The following is an 18,125-nucleotide window of genomic DNA, read 5'->3' on the forward strand; positions in this document are numbered from 1 at the left end:
AATTTTGACTGTTTATCATTGACTTTCCGATTCTTTGCTGATGTGATGTCTGACCACCAGGGGGGAAGAATGCAAGTGAATCATAATTCTGTGACATATTTGTTTTATTTAATGAAATGTTCAGCATTTTATATGCTAGAGATATGGAAAGTACTACTTTCATTCTTAGATGGATCATATGAGTTTAGCTCATTTACACTTCAGACTTAAGAGAAATATGAAGAATTCCAGACATTAACATCGTAACTAAGAAGCATAAACAATGATCTCCCTTTCGTTGTCCCTATTTGCTCTAATTTTGGATATAATTCACTTACACAGGAACAATTAAGTATCATAGAATTGTGTTTTGCATCACGTCCTGCACTGGATTTCTAAGAAATCCAGGTGTTCACAAGGGGAAAATCAGAAAGCCACTGAAACTAGTGTAACTTTCTGGATCATCATAAACCCAGGTGTTCTTCCAAAGTTGTGTAGAAATCTGATCACCGATCTCCAGTGTGAGAACAACACCATTGCTGCCATTACCATTGCTAACAGGCTTCCAGGCATGCACAGAGCACTGGGTTTCACCGTTCTTCAAGAGACTGACTGCCATTGTGGTTGCACCATGAGAATGAGCATAAAATCTGAAGTAATAGGCTCCTTTTATTGGTGCTGTGAAAATACCTGTAAGGAACATGAACAAAGCAGTCACAGAAAAGTGTCATCATATGTGAACAGGTTTAGTATTCGTGTTATGGTATTCTCTTTACAGTTCTTACCAGTATTTGAGTCATAGGCACTTCCAACATTACTAAATACTTTTTTGTATTCCAGAATTTTCGGTTTATCAGTGGGCCCAGTGTTTCCTAATCCAGATGCCAGAAGTCCAGCTGAGAAAGCAACCTTTTTGGCTGGAAATAAGCACATGGGCTGATGTCAAATGTGTAATCAAATAAAATGTGTAATTTAATACATTAAAATGTCTATGGGAACAAAATGTGCCTTAAACTTGCCTTCAATCTCTTTTTGGACAGTTTCAAGCTTATATTGTGAATCTTGTACCAACGTTTTCAAAGCTGTGCGGAATACACATTGATATGATAATGTTACAATATTGCTAAAACAATGAATTTACAAAGATGTGTAAGTTGTAGTTTCTTTAAAAGAGTTCATAAATAGTAAAGTTTTCCACAATGACATGTTCAATACAAATCCACCTTACCTTCATTCTCACTCAATACTTTGGTCAGTTTTTCTTCTAATTTTTGTATCTTTTCATCCATATGTTTTAGCTTCTGGAGCTCAGCAATAATGTCCATACTTGGTGTCAATAAATCTTCTGCAATTGAGCTCCCAGCACAGAGCAGCAGTACCAGCAGCAGTACTGCCATTTTCTCGCTTTTTATTTCTTTTTCAGACACTCAAATTACTCCTGTGATTATTCCAGAACTTAGCTTTGAATGGCAAAAGCTGTTCTTAAATACTTTGTTGCGAAAGTTTGTAAACATTAATTTTGTACTTTAGACTGATGTTGGGAGGGTTTTGTTTATTTTAGTAGTCCATTAGGGCGAGTCAGATATAGAATTGGGTACACTGAAAGTACATTTTCAGCATAATATTTGCATTAACAATAATAAAACATGAAAACCCAACATGAGTGCATGTGATTGTGTACACGTTTGGCTATACTTGTGGGCCAAATGTACTCACTTATAATAGTGAAATGTGATAATCGACTAGTGAGGGAATTTTCCTCGTATTAACTCACTAGTTTTCAACTAAATTTAAATAATGAGTCAATACATCAGTTATCTTCTTACACAATGTGTACCCTGATTTACTATGCTAAGCCTATTGTAAGTGTTTAAATGTTAGACATGTCCAGCTGGTTTTCGCGGGACGTCGCGTAGGCCTGGCTTGGCTTCGTGCTTCGTCATAGAAAAGTTGCTCCGGCAACTTTGACAGCTGTATGGTAGTAGAGTGGCTCACACGAGTGAGAAAGGTTTACATATGTTGCACAAAATCTCGAACCTCGTGGAATCAACCATTATTTGAGAGAGAGAGAGAGAGAGAGAGAGAGAGAGAGAGAGAGAGAGAGAGAGAGAGAGAGAGAGAGAGAGAGAGAGAGAGAGAGAGAGACGCCGAAATTAGGAGATCTGCTGGCGAAAAGAGAAAGCGACTCAGAGCTCATAGTAAAACGAAAATCAACATTGGCTTGGCTTTTCGGAGAACTGAGGGAACTGTAGGCTAAAAGCGAAGCGGAGATGGCATTAACAGGTGAGTAGGCTAATTAAGGTAGGCTATTATATTGAACAGATAACAACAAGCGATTGGATATCATATGTATCATGATGAATGTATCACAGAGTTCATTTTAAAGCATTTATCGTGATGTGAAGGGTCATTTCGTTATGGTTGTTAGCGCCGCTGTGCTGGAATATGTTCAAGGGAGCACTGTCTAACAATGGTACAGTAGGCTAGTTACAGTAACTTCAGCTATAGTCAGCTTGAGATCCTTGTCATCAAAACTAGTAATGTTTTATGAGCAGTATAACCATATTTATCAGATTCCGCACTGTCGCGAGGCGAAGCACAACAAAACGTTCTTCCGCAAAAATGTTTTTTAAAATGCAGTTTTGTTTTTTTTAACCGCTAGAGGGCCGAACTAAAAGTCTGACATTTAAAAAGCTTACCGGTAGGCCTATATATCGAACAAAACATGGTTTTATTTTAATTTTTCTGTGAGTGTAAGAAAATATGACAGCAAGTCTGCAATGTCCTTACTAATCTAATCATTACTAATATAAATGTTCTATATCACCATGATACCCGTTTTTTACGTCATTACATTGTTTGGATTTTAAGAAACAAATGGCGACAAAAAATTATGTGAATTATTTTTTTATTAACATTTTTTGATGTCCTATGTAGAGCGACACAGGGGCCCATACCATGAAGCCGGTTTTGACCCCAGTTTGTTTTGCTCCAAATTAAAGTTCACTATAGATTTTTAAAGACAAAATTGTTAATAAGAAAACATCAGTTAATAAGAAAATGAACAATGTTACAATGTTATATAACAATTTATAACCTAAACAATGTTTTTTTATGCCAGTCAATTTTAAGGTTCCAGGCTATTTTTTTTATAGGCTAAATGTCCTCTGTAAAACAGATATGAGAATAATAGAAAATATATTTTGAAAATGTTTATTTTTTGTATGCATAATAAATAGTGCCTGCATTTAATTGCCGTTGAATGTAAATCAGAGTTTTCAGGACTTCGACTGCTTCAGGAAACTTGCACCTGAACCAAACTATGCACAAAGATTTGTACAAAGATTCTCAACTATGAAAGATGTTAGATAATTATTTGATGTACTATTTTACTTTACACAATATGTGTGTAAACATGGCCAGAAATGGGTTTTCTTGTATTGCAAAATGAATAAATGTTTGTCATTTGCCACATGGTCACTCATGGCATGATTTCTAGGAAAAGGCTTTGAGTGGAAGGAAAACCTCTGCTGCTCCATTCCACTTTTATACCAACTCCAGACCGCTCTGTTTAACTTATGATGCCAAGCCGGTACTTCATAAATGACAGAGAGCCAATATATATATGTGAAATACTAAAGAATATTACATTATGAATAAGAGCTCTCTATGCATATCAACATTCTTGTCTCTAATCTGTATCATATTATTTTTACCACTAGATGGTGCCATAATGAAACATGTTGATAAATATTAGTTTAGTAACCATTTTGAGCCAGGTGATAAAAAACAAGATCTAAATGTTATCACTGTGACATAATAACATTTCTCCAGTTTATGGTTTACTTGTTTATCATTCGTTCATTTACAATCCAAACAAAGTGATGCATGTTACAGACATGTAAAAAGTTGTGTACTTTATATAATTAGTGGTTTTAGGTTAAGATGGATCATTGTTTCTTGTTATATTTTATATATATTTCATAGTAAAAATTTTTTATAAAATTTCCATCCTACATTTTTTTCTCTCAGTGAATATAATTCGGAAATACATCACACCAAAGATGGAAAATAAGTTGCAAACAGGATTTCATATTGACTCTAAGTGTTCTGATGTCAAATCAATCAAACGGCATCTCCATTTAATGAAGGATTAGCCTATATGCTAAATGTGCTGATGCTTTTGACACAGTCAACACCGGATATGCAGTGACATCCAAGCACTCTCCTTTTACTTACGCCCCCCTTTTCATCACATCACCTCTCTCAAACACACTGCTTTGCTTCATCATTAACCACCAGCTGATGACTAAATAGGCATTAACTCCACAGGCCACTAAATAAAGAGGCTGAAGGGAAGAGAACATGTAAGATCATGTTACATGATTTTTATTAATAACTCGCCTCTCGTCTTTCAATTTGTAAAGTAATCTTGAGCTATTTAGCTAGCATGCGCACACATATAATCTTGCGCATACACTTACTGTAGTGTCCCTCACAGAGTTAAGGCACGTAGGCCAAATTCTCAGTGCTGATAAACACACTGAGCATGAATGCAGTCGGGCCGTATATCGTATGCACCATTATGGGTCAGAGAGAAGTGCAAGCCAGAATTGATAGCCCAAAACGTAAACTGACATCTGTGAAACCCAAGGAGGTGCACCAGCCTTGTCTCTCCATCTCGTCCTGAAGTGACCTAGTGCCATTCTAGCACCACGGATGAGCCAAGTGCGGCAAACAAGACACCCCCCACCCCCTACCCACGCTGCACTCCGTCTCCATGCTACATCTTGTATTTTTAGCCAAGATCTAGGCTCTGTATAGCTTAATATGGCAGAAAGCCTTCCTGTGTGCCTTATGACCCTTCCTTCTCCATCTCATTCTTTGTGATCTTTCATTCACGTTCCAGTTTTTGTTGTCCCATGTACACAAATATGAATATTTTATGGTCATTCATGCTAAAGAGGTCGTATGGTATCTAACTCTACTTTGCCTTGCTATGATCTCCAGTCTGGGTCACTGCATGAAAAAATGTGCCTCATATCAATCTCTCTCTCTCTCTCTCTCTCTCTCTCTCTCTCTCTCTCTCTCTCTCTCTCTCTCTCTCTCTCTCTCTCTCTCTCTCTCTCTCTCTCTCTCACTCCCCTCATCCCACCCCCTAAAATGCTCTCGACCCTGTTACTCGTCTCTTTTACCCGTGTGTAGGGGTTTCATACAAGGGGCCTCAGGACTTGGTCTTGTCTGTTCTGGGTGGCGGGGATCACAGGTCCTTTCTAATTTAATTTTATGAAGTATTTAGTTGATTTGTTTTAAATTCAGTGGAATTAAAGTTTTCCCTACTTAAGTATTGAATCATGAAGTGGAACCTAGTGTTCCTTGGGCTCCTTCTGACCTTCGGGCAGCTGTCATGGGGCCAGAAAGGTATGGACATCCCCGAGTACGATGGAAAGGACCGCGTTCACGAGCTTAATGCCAAGAATTTCAAGTCTGTGATGAAGAAATATGACGTGATGGTGGTGTACTACCATGAGCACGTAGGATCCAGCAGAGTCGCCCAGAAACAGTTTCAGATTGAGGAGCTGGCCCTTGAGGTGGGTTTGACTCGGGATCGGCCAAAGGGGAGGGGTAGTTATTGGGAGCAGCTGGATCCACTGAAACTTTGGGCAGTTGTGAAGCATGCTAATGACTAAAGTCTTCTGTGAGAGGACCAGTTTAGATGAAGAAAATCATAGGATTTGTCAACTTTTGTCATGCTTTTAGCATTTATCAATAGTTAATGTTAATTTCAGCATATAATAATATATTATGAAAATCAAAAGTTTAATTTGTTAACATTAGTTAATGCACTGTGAACTATCTTGAACTAACAATGAACAACTGTATTTTTATTAACTAATGTTTACAAAGACTGGATCAAATATATTGTTGATCAGAAATATTAGTTCATGTTAGTTTAACTAATGTCATTGAATGAGACCTTATTGTAAAAATGTTACCATAAATATTATAATAGTATAGTATACTAAAAAAACACTGGTTAAAAAACCCTTTGTTGTATGAATTATTAATTTAGCTTTTGTTTAGTACATCTTAAAGATATAGCTGGTCGATGGATGGATGGATAGACCAGTAAACTGCTGATTCAATGCGGCAGGAAAGTTAGTCTCAACAGGATTTACTGTGCAGCTATTTATAGCATGTAGTATTTTATATCCTGCACTTTATAGTTCTGCTTATATAGTTCATGGACATTTACAGTAAACAGCGCTGCATGGCACTTTGAATTTGGCCCGAAAATTGTTGTTTGCTCTGATGTGTCGATTTTAATCTGGATGCTTGAAACAATACTTGCTCTGATGCTTCTAACCTTTATTAGTGGCCATAGTTGTTGATAGTTCAACCTTGATAGAGGACAATTAAAAACTCAATTAATTAACGATATAGATTTTTTCTGTGGCCTTGTTAGAGGCTTTACACTGGATCAGAAGGAAAAGTAGTCCAGCAGAGCCTGGGGAATGTGGGGCCTGTTACACCAGCCACGAGAACAATCTGGACTATGGCATCTGATCAGAAAAGTGCTGATGCACCACGCAGTAAATTTGCACCCTGAGCATGAGCTCAGATGGGTCATTTTTCAAAGGAATTTGCTTTTCTGGTTTCATCTCAGTACATTTTCACTTTGGTTTCGTCGACAGGCCCATATGCAGACACCAAAACTAATGCTAAAAAAGAATAAAATGCATCTTGGATCTGTAGCATTTTGAAGCATCAGTGCTGATATTTTCATGCTGTCTCATTGGTTCAAAGATCAAATACATGCAATGAGTCACGTGTTCTTACAGTGTCACAGCAGCGGTGTGTATTATGTTATACGTAGCACATGGTATACATCACCAAATTGTCAGCTGCTGGCCACTGCTGGTTAATTATAGTACTGTATGTATTGGGCCTGAATGACAGATCATGGGTAACACTGTATTAGATTGCATAAGAAGACAGAGATTAGCCAGCTATTGACAACAGTGTTGTTATTGTTAGCTTTAACTATTATTAAACTATTAAACTAATTGCTTAGATGACAATAAATGTTGCCTTGGAAACTAAATAAAATAATTTTAAAATGACTAAATTACTAAAATTGAAAAAAAGCTAAACAGAAATAATTTAACTCTTTCCCCACCAGCGTTTTTTTTTTAAGTTGCCAGCCACCGCCACCGTTTTGATCATTTGCATAAAATTTTCATGGCCCCCAGAATATTTTGTTGTATGAATATCTGAATGTGCAAAATATCAAAAGAAAGAACCCTCTACTTAAAAAAAAGACTTCATTCATTCTTTTTTTTATAAACACTTGAAGTTTCATAAAAAAAGCAACACTTTGAGCAAAAAGCTGAGAGAATAGACTAAGTCCATAGTATTCAGAGCGATGATCAAATCATAGATGGTGTAGATTGAGTCCATCAACACCCCTAATGCTTGCACAGTCCTATACCTCTTTCTAGGTCGACATTTCATTCAGTAACACTAAGCAGTTTTGATGTTGATTATCGCGTTAGTTTACATATGTCTGGTTACATATGATATTATCACTTGTTTCTGCTTCTTCTTCCCCTGTGTTCTAATCAAGAGATTCAGTAGCCTACTCTTTCAGAAGATGCGCAATAGCACCCCCTACCGTATAACAGTGAAAACACGGAAAACCGGAAATGTCCGTCAATGTAAAGGAAAGAGTTTATAAAAAAAGAAAAAGAAAAAAAAATACTACAATTGCTAACTACTTAAACTACAATTAAAATGAAAACTAAAAAAAGCTAATTCATTTTAAATATGAATAAATAATAGTGTTTTAATAATGCTAAAATAACACTAAAAGTATAAAGAAAATCTACAAACTTCACTTCAATTTCAAACCAACCTTTCGTATCAACATACCAATTGTGATGTGGACAATGCCACAAGCAATCCCACGGACACTAGATAACATTAGCATCTTCTCAGCGGGCAGATCCCACCCCATGTGGTCAAAAGGTTACAGCATCATTTAGCCGTGCTGTCACCTCCTGGAGTCAACAGTGGTCTGTTGTGCAGGTCTCAGTGCAATCCTCAAGAGACAACAGACATTGATGTATTGTGTTAGTTGTGTGGGATTAGTAGTTTAATGAGCTAACGTACCTAATTGTAAGTCTCAGTCTTAATGCTAATGGTTTCTGATGGCCATTGTGTTTTAGGAGAAAGGCAAGAATAGACTATCCCCTGGAGTTGAGTTAGCTCACTTGATTTATGTTTTGCGCTTCAGAACTTAGTGGAACATAGGGAACATCGTGAGCATCGATGCTCTAGTTTTCAAGGTACATTGTGGGAATGAGGTTTTTGTATGTGGCTTTGCATCACATTGCTCCTGAATACACAGTAGTCCAGCGCTGTTGTAAGTTATACTAACTTATAACAGCTTGAGAGCTGATTGAGCTCATGAAATCTGCAGTGTCGACTGAGATTACTGAGTGTTGGGCACATTACTGTACCTGTCAGCGGATCCCAGGACCCTGAACGTCACCACCACCTTGCCAAAATAGTCCCGGTTTGTCTCTGCAGCAGCTCTAATTATAAACGCCTCTGCTGTCATAGCTGTTTGTGTGGCTCAAGCCCCTGTGATGCTCCATTACAGAAGATCTGCTTTCTGCCCTTATAGAAACACTTGTATGCTCTCATTTACACCAACCCGGCCTTGGGTGTTTCTGGTTATATTTCCTTAACCCCTTATATTGGCACCATTACATATTTAAAACAGTAATATCCTAGACTAAACCTAAACTAATCTTGACAAACTATATATCATTTGAAAGCTTACAATCTCTAGTTTACATATTTGGTGACTGATTTTTTTTGGTGACCGTAATTTATCAATTTGCAACAAGAATATTTTCATACTCCTAAGGCTTGTTAAAATAATGAAAAATCATGAAAGAATGGTAGAAACCTCAGTTTGTTTTCATGCCAAGAGTTCAAAAATAATAGATTCACCATTTGTGATGTGGCAGCGAGCTATAATGCATATACGTGTTCTTTTTGTGTTTCTTAGAAGTTCAATTCATTTCAAAATCTGCCAAACTTCCAATACTGCTTCTGAATAGGATGTTTACTTCATAAATTGTAAAAATAATGGTTCATATCACTCAAACAACATATGGAAATGGAGGCGCCCTTATATGGGCATGTCAACTAGTGAAAAAGTTTGGTACTGCGCCCAAACAAAATCTTACTGAAAGCTTATTTTTTTTGAGATATCAACCTAAAGTTTGAAACACAACTTGTTCAGATTTTTGGCTTTGATTTTTGTGCATTTTTAGAGTCCACCAGGTTTTGAAAATACATATTTTATATAAAATATGAATAATAAATGTTTTAACATTGTACATTTTCACAAACTCAAACTTCTATAACTTTTTTTCTGTTTAACTTTCTTAATTTAAAAATCTAAAAAATCTCCCAAATGTCTCTTTTCATTCTTAAATTACAACCATTTAAGTTCAGAATGTGCATTTTCATGTCTATTAAAAAAAAGGGGGTGCTGCTTAAGGGGTTAATGAAAAAACATATTTATGTTGGCTAATAAATACTCATTAAGCCTCTGATAGAACATGTTATAGAGATGATACAGTGTTCTCAATTCTGTTCTTGGGAGGCTGTTTAGATTTGTTGGTTATTTTATGAAAAATTATGTGTTTTACTGCCTTTATGAATTGATGAATAAATACTGAATTGAAAAGATATGAAGATGTGATCGGAAGAGATGGAGGGATGTAAAGAAAAAAAAGAGAAGGGCGCGTTATCCGTGGCTGTGTATTGGATTAAATGTATCCTCTTTCCTCTATCCCGACTCTGATTTGTCATAAGCAAACTCTATCTCGGATTCATTGCAAAAATCTTCTCTTGTTGACTCATGGCTTTTTGTGGGTCGCCTTATATAGCCGTGACCTATTTTGTCTTTAGCTGAGTTAAGCCTAAGGTTAAATATTGGTGGGTTGGTATACAGACATATAACCTCCTTAATGCTAATAAGTTGCTGATATACTAATATAGGCTACTAAACTGATAGAAAAACCTTGAGATCATTCTAAAGACTGAGAAGAAAAGATCAATGAGACATTACCAAGATCGAGCACATTAACAAAGAGATAAATTATCACTCAAGTATTGTTGCTAATATTACAGATAAACTAGAAGAACTTGCATAAAATTCTCGGACAAATAATTCAAAAATGTAATAAAACACCTTTCAAAAAAAATCTGATTCCTTGGTAGAACTGTAACTTTCACAAAAACATTTTAAGAAGTTAGACAGAAATTCATTCACTCAATTTACTCACCCACAAGTTGCTCCGCATCTGTGTGAATTTCTTTTCTTCTACTTCTGTGGAACACAAAAGGATAACATTTTGCTTGCTTTCTGTGGTCTTGTTTTTCAGTGCAATTACAATGAATAAGGACTGAAACTTTCAAGCTTAAAAATTATCAAAAGTTCTAAAAATAACATAAATGCAGTCCATAAAACTAAATTTCAAGTGTCAGACTGAACATGTAATTCATTATTCCCCCACCATTTTTTTTGACATGTTAATAAGAGAACTAGCAATTTATGATTCATGAATCCAATGATCTGGATGATCTGAAGTATTCGTTCTGATTCATTTATTGACCCGTTTTGGTCACATCAGTTAACGCATATATCTATATTCCGGTAGATATTGCATAAGGTGCATTGCTGTCGGCCATATTGGAAAGGTCAAAGCCAGCCTGTGAGCTCACAAGAGCTGGTTGACATCTTCAACCTTGTTATTTACACCTAAGAATATCCATATCTTCAAAAGTCTTTAGCAGATTTTCACAGGATTTAGCTTATCATTAATGTTAGATAATTTTGCATGTGGTAAATAAAAAAGAATAGTGGTTGTTATAGTGTTAGTGTTAATGTTAGTGTTAGTGTTAGTGTGAGTAATGGGCAGCATCTGAAATGTTGACTGTTTGGCAAAAATGTGTTGAGACATCTTAAGTAGTTGAATTGGGTAGATATCTACCCAGCTAACATGGAACGTTCTCAGAACTTTGGCTAACATTATAGCAAGGTTCTCTCAAAGAAATGAACAAAAATTCTCCCAGTAACATTATTTAGTAAGCGTTATCTGTTTTTTAAAAATTTTCTCCAAAATGTTTTATACACAAGCGTTTTTTCTTAATCCTTTTAGTGTGATGTTGTCTAATGTTTTTTAAATGTTTCAGGATGTTCAGAGAACTTTAAAAAGTAATGTTCCCATAATGTTTACAAAATGATAAAAGATAGATGTTCCATTAACGCTTGCAAAGCCAATTTATTTTCCCCCGGAACATAATGGGAACGTTAGCTAAATGATTTTAGAACATATATTTGTTAGCTGGGTATGCGTTAACAGCTCACAGTTTTTTAACGCAAAGCTATGAAAATCAATGACATCAATAGACCTTATACAGTATGCATGTTTATGATATGTTTATGCCACTTTTGCATCCTTTATGAAGTTTAAAAGCTATTCTACATACACTACTGAATTATTTAACCAATTTTAGAGTGACGGAAGGTTTTTTTTTTTTTTTTTTTTTTTTTTTTTGAATATTTTGCACCTGTATAGGAATGCAAGGGCATTTGTTTCAGTTTATTTCCTCATAATGTTTGGAGAAATGGTTGGGAGAACCTGTCACCACCCCAGCACCCTGTTACTCCGGCTCAGCGGGCGCATGTAGCACTGTGATTGGTGGAGACAGCTGTCCATCATACGGGTCGAGTTTCACACCGATTTAGAAAGTGCAGGGGCAGCGTTTCTGATGATGGCTTTTATGGATGTAAGACTGTGGAAGAAACTAACTACAGTTTGTACAGCAGAGCCTGAAATATCTGTGCAGGCAAAAAAACAAATGTGCTATCCTTGTCCAACACAGTGTGTTTGTACACAGTGTGTTAGCTACCAAAACCAGCTCTCAGGTTGATAACAAATGCATTATGTTTGTGCTGACAGGATGCAAACCCTAATAAAATTAAAAGAAGAAATCACCTTACGTTAGTGTTTCCACAAGAATGTCTGAAGAGTTCCCTCTCACAGTTATTTTGTGTGAACAGCTTACATGTCAGGGCACCACTAACATGCTTTTAAACATCTCGACCAAATCACACATGCTGTTCGTAGAAGCTGAAGGACATTCAAAACTATATTTTTTGTTATCCAGCTTGCTGCACAAGTCCTGGAGGATCTTGACGACGAGGACATCGGGATTGGCCTACTCGATGAGAAGACAGACAGAGCTGTTGCCAAGAAACTAGGTAACTACATTACAAAAACACTCAAATATGACCTACTTGTGTATAATTTTTGTTTTTTAAATAAAAATAATTTTTCACAACACAAAAGAGACCTGATGATCAGTCAGAGAACCTAGAATATACATTTTCACCTATTGATCCATATAAATGTTAACCTAAAATATTAATGTTTATTTAAAAAGGTTCATGTTATGCATCAGCTACTTAATGGGAGACTGTTTGTGAGTTTTAGTGCGCATTTATATTTGTTGAAAGAAAAACAGAAGTCCATGCCTGTTATAGAGTTGTTGTGAGGAAATAGGATGACATATGTAACAAGTCCATATGTAACAACATGTTGACCTGTCATGAAAGTGTAATTGGATCTGATTGTGTGTTCTCTCAAAATTACTTTTAGTTGTTTCAAGCTTTATTTTGTGCTCTATTGATGCCCTTTGTGTAGATTTCTTGTCAAACTTTAGGACATCAGCAGAAGAACAACTAGGACCTCTGGTGGACATTACTCAAACCCAGATTCTCACAGGTTCATTTCCATCTTTGTGCTCCTCAGGTCTGGAAGAGGCTGACAGTATCTACATCTTCTTTGAGGATGAGGTCATTGAGTACGATGGAGAGCTTGCTGCGGACACGCTGGTGGAGTTCCTCTATGATGTGCGTGAAAAATATTTTAGACTTCTCTCGCATTTTTAATTTAGCCTACATCCTGCTCTTCCTTTTCCCCGTTGTTCTCCTTCTCACCCGATGCACACTTGGTCCTCAGTTTCAGCAGTTTCTTACTGTCATTACTTCCTATCCTTATTGACTCTTTTACCAGGTCATTGAGGATCCAGTTGAGATCATTAGCAATGTACGTGAGTTGAAAGGTTTCCATAATATTGAGGAGGAAATCAAGCTGGTGGGCTTCTTCAAGAGTGAGAAATCTGACCGTACGTATCCAAATGGGAATACATTGTTTTATAATTTTTTCACAAAATTTAAGTAGGTCAACTGTTTTGAAAAGTTCACCAATGGTCTTGTGATTTTAGACTACGATGCATTTGAGGACGCAGCAGAGGAGTTCCATCCACACATCAAGTTCTTTGCCACCTTTAGTCCAAAGGTAACTAATGTAATCATAATTTTCACAACCCTGTGTAGCTCTAGTTTGACCAATTGGACTGGACTTTCGGGGGATATTTATTTTTATTATACATAATAAACATTATCTACAATATAAGTGAAAATGTCATCTTTATTTATGCTAAAATGACGTTCTGAATGTTTAAAATGGCCATCTTTTAATAGTTTTAATAAACAAATTCACTTTTTGCTTTCTACGTTTCTAAAACTTTACACTGATGCAGTAATATTTTATGGGCATCTGCAGTGCTTAAAGATGATTGTAGCTCCATAATCAGCTGTAGTGCATAGCATCATCTGAATTCAAATTAAAAATATATCCGCATGATTAATGTTTTTAAAGCAGCACCTTTATTTCTACTTGCCCATTTTGCAGGTTGCTACAAAACTAGACTTGAAGTTGAATGAGGTGGACTTCTACGAGCCCTTCATGGATGAACCCGTCGTCATCCCCGGTAAACCCTACAGTGAGAAAGAACTTGTTGAATTCATTGAGGACAATGACAGGTGTGTTGACTGATGTGAAAAATGCTTCAAATTGAGAAATGAAATCAACAGTGCACATTAATGAACATGTCTCTGCAGGCCAACACTGAGGAAAATGCAACCACACAACATGTATGAGATCTGGGTAAGCTGATGCTGTGTCAGTGAAACGATAGTTTTTTTTTTACGGTGCTTGCAAGGCAACACTGCCTTGATATTGCTGAAACGTGCTATTTTTCTTCTTTTTTGACAGTTTGCTACAATAAATTCAGCTTGAACCACTTCACATACAGACTCTTTTCAAAGTTCATCTTGTAGATAATTTCACACTGCCATTGAGATGAATGGGAATGCTAATGGATAGCTCTCTCCAGGTATTACAGACCTCTTTGATTTAGGCATCTATAATTTAAAGTATATAATAACCTTTTTTATTATTATTATAAATTACTAAATTGTATCAATGCAAGAGTGCAAAACATTCTGCCTAACCATAATTCAACAAAATACACTTTGATAAACCTATTATAATGATTTATATTTAAGAGCAGCTGGGAAAGATTTTGCGGGAAATCGCATACGTACATCATTCGCCAATGCATATCATGGGTATCGTGAAGCTGCAGGTTGGTTGAGAAAAACTGACCATGGATCAGTCAAAACAGCATACCTCATAGGAATCACTAGTTGTAAAAACAAAAACATTTTTTTTTACATTTTGTCCATCCGCTCTGATAAGATTCTCTGTGTCCACTTGTTTACAGCGGTGCTTTGAACAGCAACAAAACAAAATCTTCCGCAAGACGCATGCAGTTTTTTCCCTGCTAGGGGCCAAGTTACATAGTGTAGCTTTAAAAAAAGAAAGATAGAAAAAATGGCTAGATTTGTGATGTTAATTAATGCAGAAATGCATCGTTGCAGTCTGTGAAAAGGGTCCATTTCATTCAGCGAAGCCTAAAACTTAAAACACTTTTCTTTTGCTGCCTTGCAAGCACTGCTATTTACACATGTTATATAATCACAGGATTATCTATTAGAAAACCATCTGTTTCTAGACATGATGAAACTAATGTACAGTAAATCATATTATAAATCAAATTATATTATGTTAATAAAGGAGCAAGGATATTGATAAGGCATTAAAAGATGTGATCTTGTGATTTGTAGTTGTTTGTGATACTAACAGAAAAGCACAAGATCTTTCCCTTTATGTACTGTAACCATCATTTTCTGACAGGCGGATGCTCTTGATGGCGAGCATATAATTGCTTTTGCTGAGGAGGGTGACCCAGGTATGAGATCTTTTTTTATGCTGCTTGTATTGATCAAAGCCACTGTCATTTTAAAATGTAATATAACTTTATTCCTCACTTGAATGTGTCTGACATTTTCTTGGGCTTCTTTCAGATGGCTTTGAATTCCTTGAAATCGTGAAGGAAGTGGCAGAGGATAACACCGACAATCCCGACCTGAGCATCGTCTGGATCGACCCCGATGACTTCCCTCTGGTAACCCTATGGCTTTTATTGCACTAAGAAATGCATAGTCATTGGATATTCCAAATATAATCCTTGTTGTGAAAGTGGATACCAGAGCTTAAGCATGTCTCTGTGGCTTCTATGCAGCTTGTCCCCTATTGGGAGAAGACCTTCGACATTGACCTGTCCTCACCTCAGATTGGTGTAGTGGAGGTTGATGATGTAAGTTTCTCACTGTAGGATTTCAGTGTTGTATGTTGTGTCTTTCGAGATCCAAACTGAGCTCTTGTGTCTTCTGCAGGCTGAAAGTATCTGGTTTGATATGGATGATGATGATGACATGCCAACAGTTGATGAGCTGGAGGATTGGCTAGAGGATGTGCTAGAGAACAAAATCGATCCTGATGATGATGATGATGACGACGATGATGATGATGACGATGACGACGACGATGACGATGATGACGACGATGATGACGACGACGATGACGACGACGATGATGATGACGACGATGATGATGACGACGATGACGACGATGATGATGACGACGATGATGATGATGATGACGACGACGATGATGACGACGACGACGACGATGATGATGATGACGACGACGATGATGATGATGACGACGATGATGACGACGACGACGACGATGATGATGACGACGATGATGACGACGACGACGACGACGACGACGATGATGACGACGATGATGACGACGACGACGATGACGACGACGACGATTAAACTCTTACTATCTTACATGCTATGTATTGTCCAAACTAAAGTCTGTTTAATTGCAACTGTCTGAATCATCAACGTTATAAAAATTCCTTTAATATTTTTTGTCGGAAATCAAGAGGGTAAAAATGTCATAATTTAATTGTCACCTTGTTCCATGCATATCTAAGAATGTACTCCTCATTCTATCTCCCATTGACCCAAAGTTTAATTCAAAGACCATGCTCTCTCTTAGACATTAATATATTCACTTCCAAATGTTGACATCACTTATAAAACCAAAAGCATTAGCAATAGATGTATATTGCTTTCAGTTCATTGCCATCTATTTTTTTTGTGCATAAGGACATACTGCAATTGGCAGGTAAATACACCTATGCATACATTTGGAAAAGGACCTGACATTCAAGCATGAAAAATGTAACCGAAAATATGTAAGATCGGCAGAGGGAGTAGCAACATTATTTTAAGTGTGAATCCATCAGTTGAATTTGTTGTTATTGTCTAAATGTTTATTTGTACTAATATGTGGATGGATTGTTTGTCCCGCTGTGATAGGACCTAAAGGTGCTAAGCAGGCTTTTCCTCAAGGTCATTAGTCATACCTTCTTTCTTTGTTAAGACAGGATGTGACCTTATGTGACGTTAGCCGGAGAAGGGATTGTCCAAACTTCCTTCTGTGTCTAAAAAGTGCAGTAAATCACAAACGTTTTCTACTGAAAAAGAAACATTGATATATTATTATTTTTTAATGAAGACAACTTGGTTTTACTCTTAAGTCTTAAAATAAAAAACAGATTGGAATAAAGTGATGTACATTTTTATATGAATTTAAAAAGCCTTTCAAATATGTCTCAGAATTTTGATCTGGAGGTTGGATTCAGTAGGTTATTGTTTTCTTTAGACATAGCCTATTTCAAATATGGAAAATATATATTTAGCACAAGGCACTGCATTGTCTTCTCTGCGCCATGTAGTGTCATGTGAGGATACACTTCATGTTCATATACCAAATTATATTTTTGGTACAAAATATGTTTTGCCTGCAAGATTCTTTTCTTGCGGTCACAGGGGTTTATTATAGAAATAACAAAAGTGATAAGCTTTGGTGTTTTTCCCCCCTCAATATTCTGTCTTTCGCTGCTTTCCTGTTTTAAATGTGGCACTTTACAAATAGGGTACAAAATAGATCTCTTCTGAAAACTTCTCTCTGGTGACACTTGCAGGACTTCTCCAATCATTTAGTCCACTTAAATCCCACCTCGGCAAGCTTGCGTTCATCTGCCTCCCTTTTTTTGGTGCAATGCCCACATTACAAAATCAAATAATAACTGACCCATAGAACCAAGTCCCTGCCCTGCCCTGCATTTTTCCTTTTTCAATAATCCATTATACTTTTATGTAGGCCTACATCACAATACAGAAGAAATTATCTGCTGCTACTTCTGTTTCATCACGACTTTAAATAACTGATTCGTGTAATTTTGTCATTTTTTATATAAACATTATTAAAAAAGATAAAATATGCAATTTAAAATATATATTTTTTTGTTAAATGTTATGTATGTCTATTAATGTGTTTTGTATATAAATTGATGTTGCTTTATGACTTTAATTTGACATGGGTACACACATTTGATGTGTTTAATTTGATCTACTAGCCTAGCCCACAGTTTTTGTAATAGTTTATCAAAAATATAAAATAGGCCTTACAACAAAAACATAGGATAGTCTATTTGGCTCTTTTTTCACAGGACATCAAAAGGTTCGGGAAATGTGCCATGTATTAAAACCATCTACAATTCAACTAAACTCTAATTATAGAGGCTTAATTAATTGTAGCCTATTGTTTGGTTTATTGTCACTCTGGCCACATAGTATTCCGTGGAGCTAAATATGGCTATATGATGCATTTCAACAAAATACAAACTTATTAAAATAGATACTCTAGAATAAATAACCAAATTAC

General features: G+C 36.3%; 2 protein-coding genes across 2 annotated transcripts; one reads left to right on the top strand and one right to left on the bottom strand.

Annotated features, from left to right (window-relative positions):
* Window positions 1-86: 86 nt before the first annotated feature.
* On the bottom strand, window positions 87-1,444 carry c1ql4l (complement component 1, q subcomponent-like 4 like). Its single transcript, XM_079611931.1, has 4 exons — window positions 1,208-1,444; window positions 999-1,061; window positions 765-896; window positions 87-669 (listed from the first exon to the last, which is right to left on the bottom strand). Exons 1-4 carry the CDS (start codon window positions 1,374-1,376, stop codon window positions 392-394), a joined length of 642 nt encoding a protein of 213 aa, XP_079468057.1. The 5' UTR covers window positions 1,377-1,444; the 3' UTR covers window positions 87-391.
* A 3,630-nt stretch (window positions 1,445-5,074) lies between these two features.
* On the top strand, window positions 5,075-17,361 carry casq1a (calsequestrin 1a). Its single transcript, XM_079613939.1, has 11 exons — window positions 5,075-5,570; window positions 12,235-12,328; window positions 12,879-12,979; window positions 13,143-13,254; window positions 13,354-13,427; window positions 13,824-13,954; window positions 14,033-14,078; window positions 15,171-15,225; window positions 15,341-15,441; window positions 15,559-15,633; window positions 15,713-17,361. The coding sequence occupies exons 1-11, from the start codon at window positions 5,334-5,336 to the stop codon at window positions 16,160-16,162; spliced, it is 1,476 nt and encodes a 491-aa protein (XP_079470065.1). The 5' UTR covers window positions 5,075-5,333; the 3' UTR covers window positions 16,163-17,361.
* Window positions 17,362-18,125: the final 764 nt, after the last annotated feature.

The sequence above is a fragment of the Phoxinus phoxinus genome (assembly GCF_949152265.1).
Source record: "Phoxinus phoxinus genome assembly, chromosome: 5".
NCBI classification, from domain to species: domain Eukaryota; kingdom Metazoa; phylum Chordata; class Actinopteri; order Cypriniformes; family Leuciscidae; genus Phoxinus; species Phoxinus phoxinus.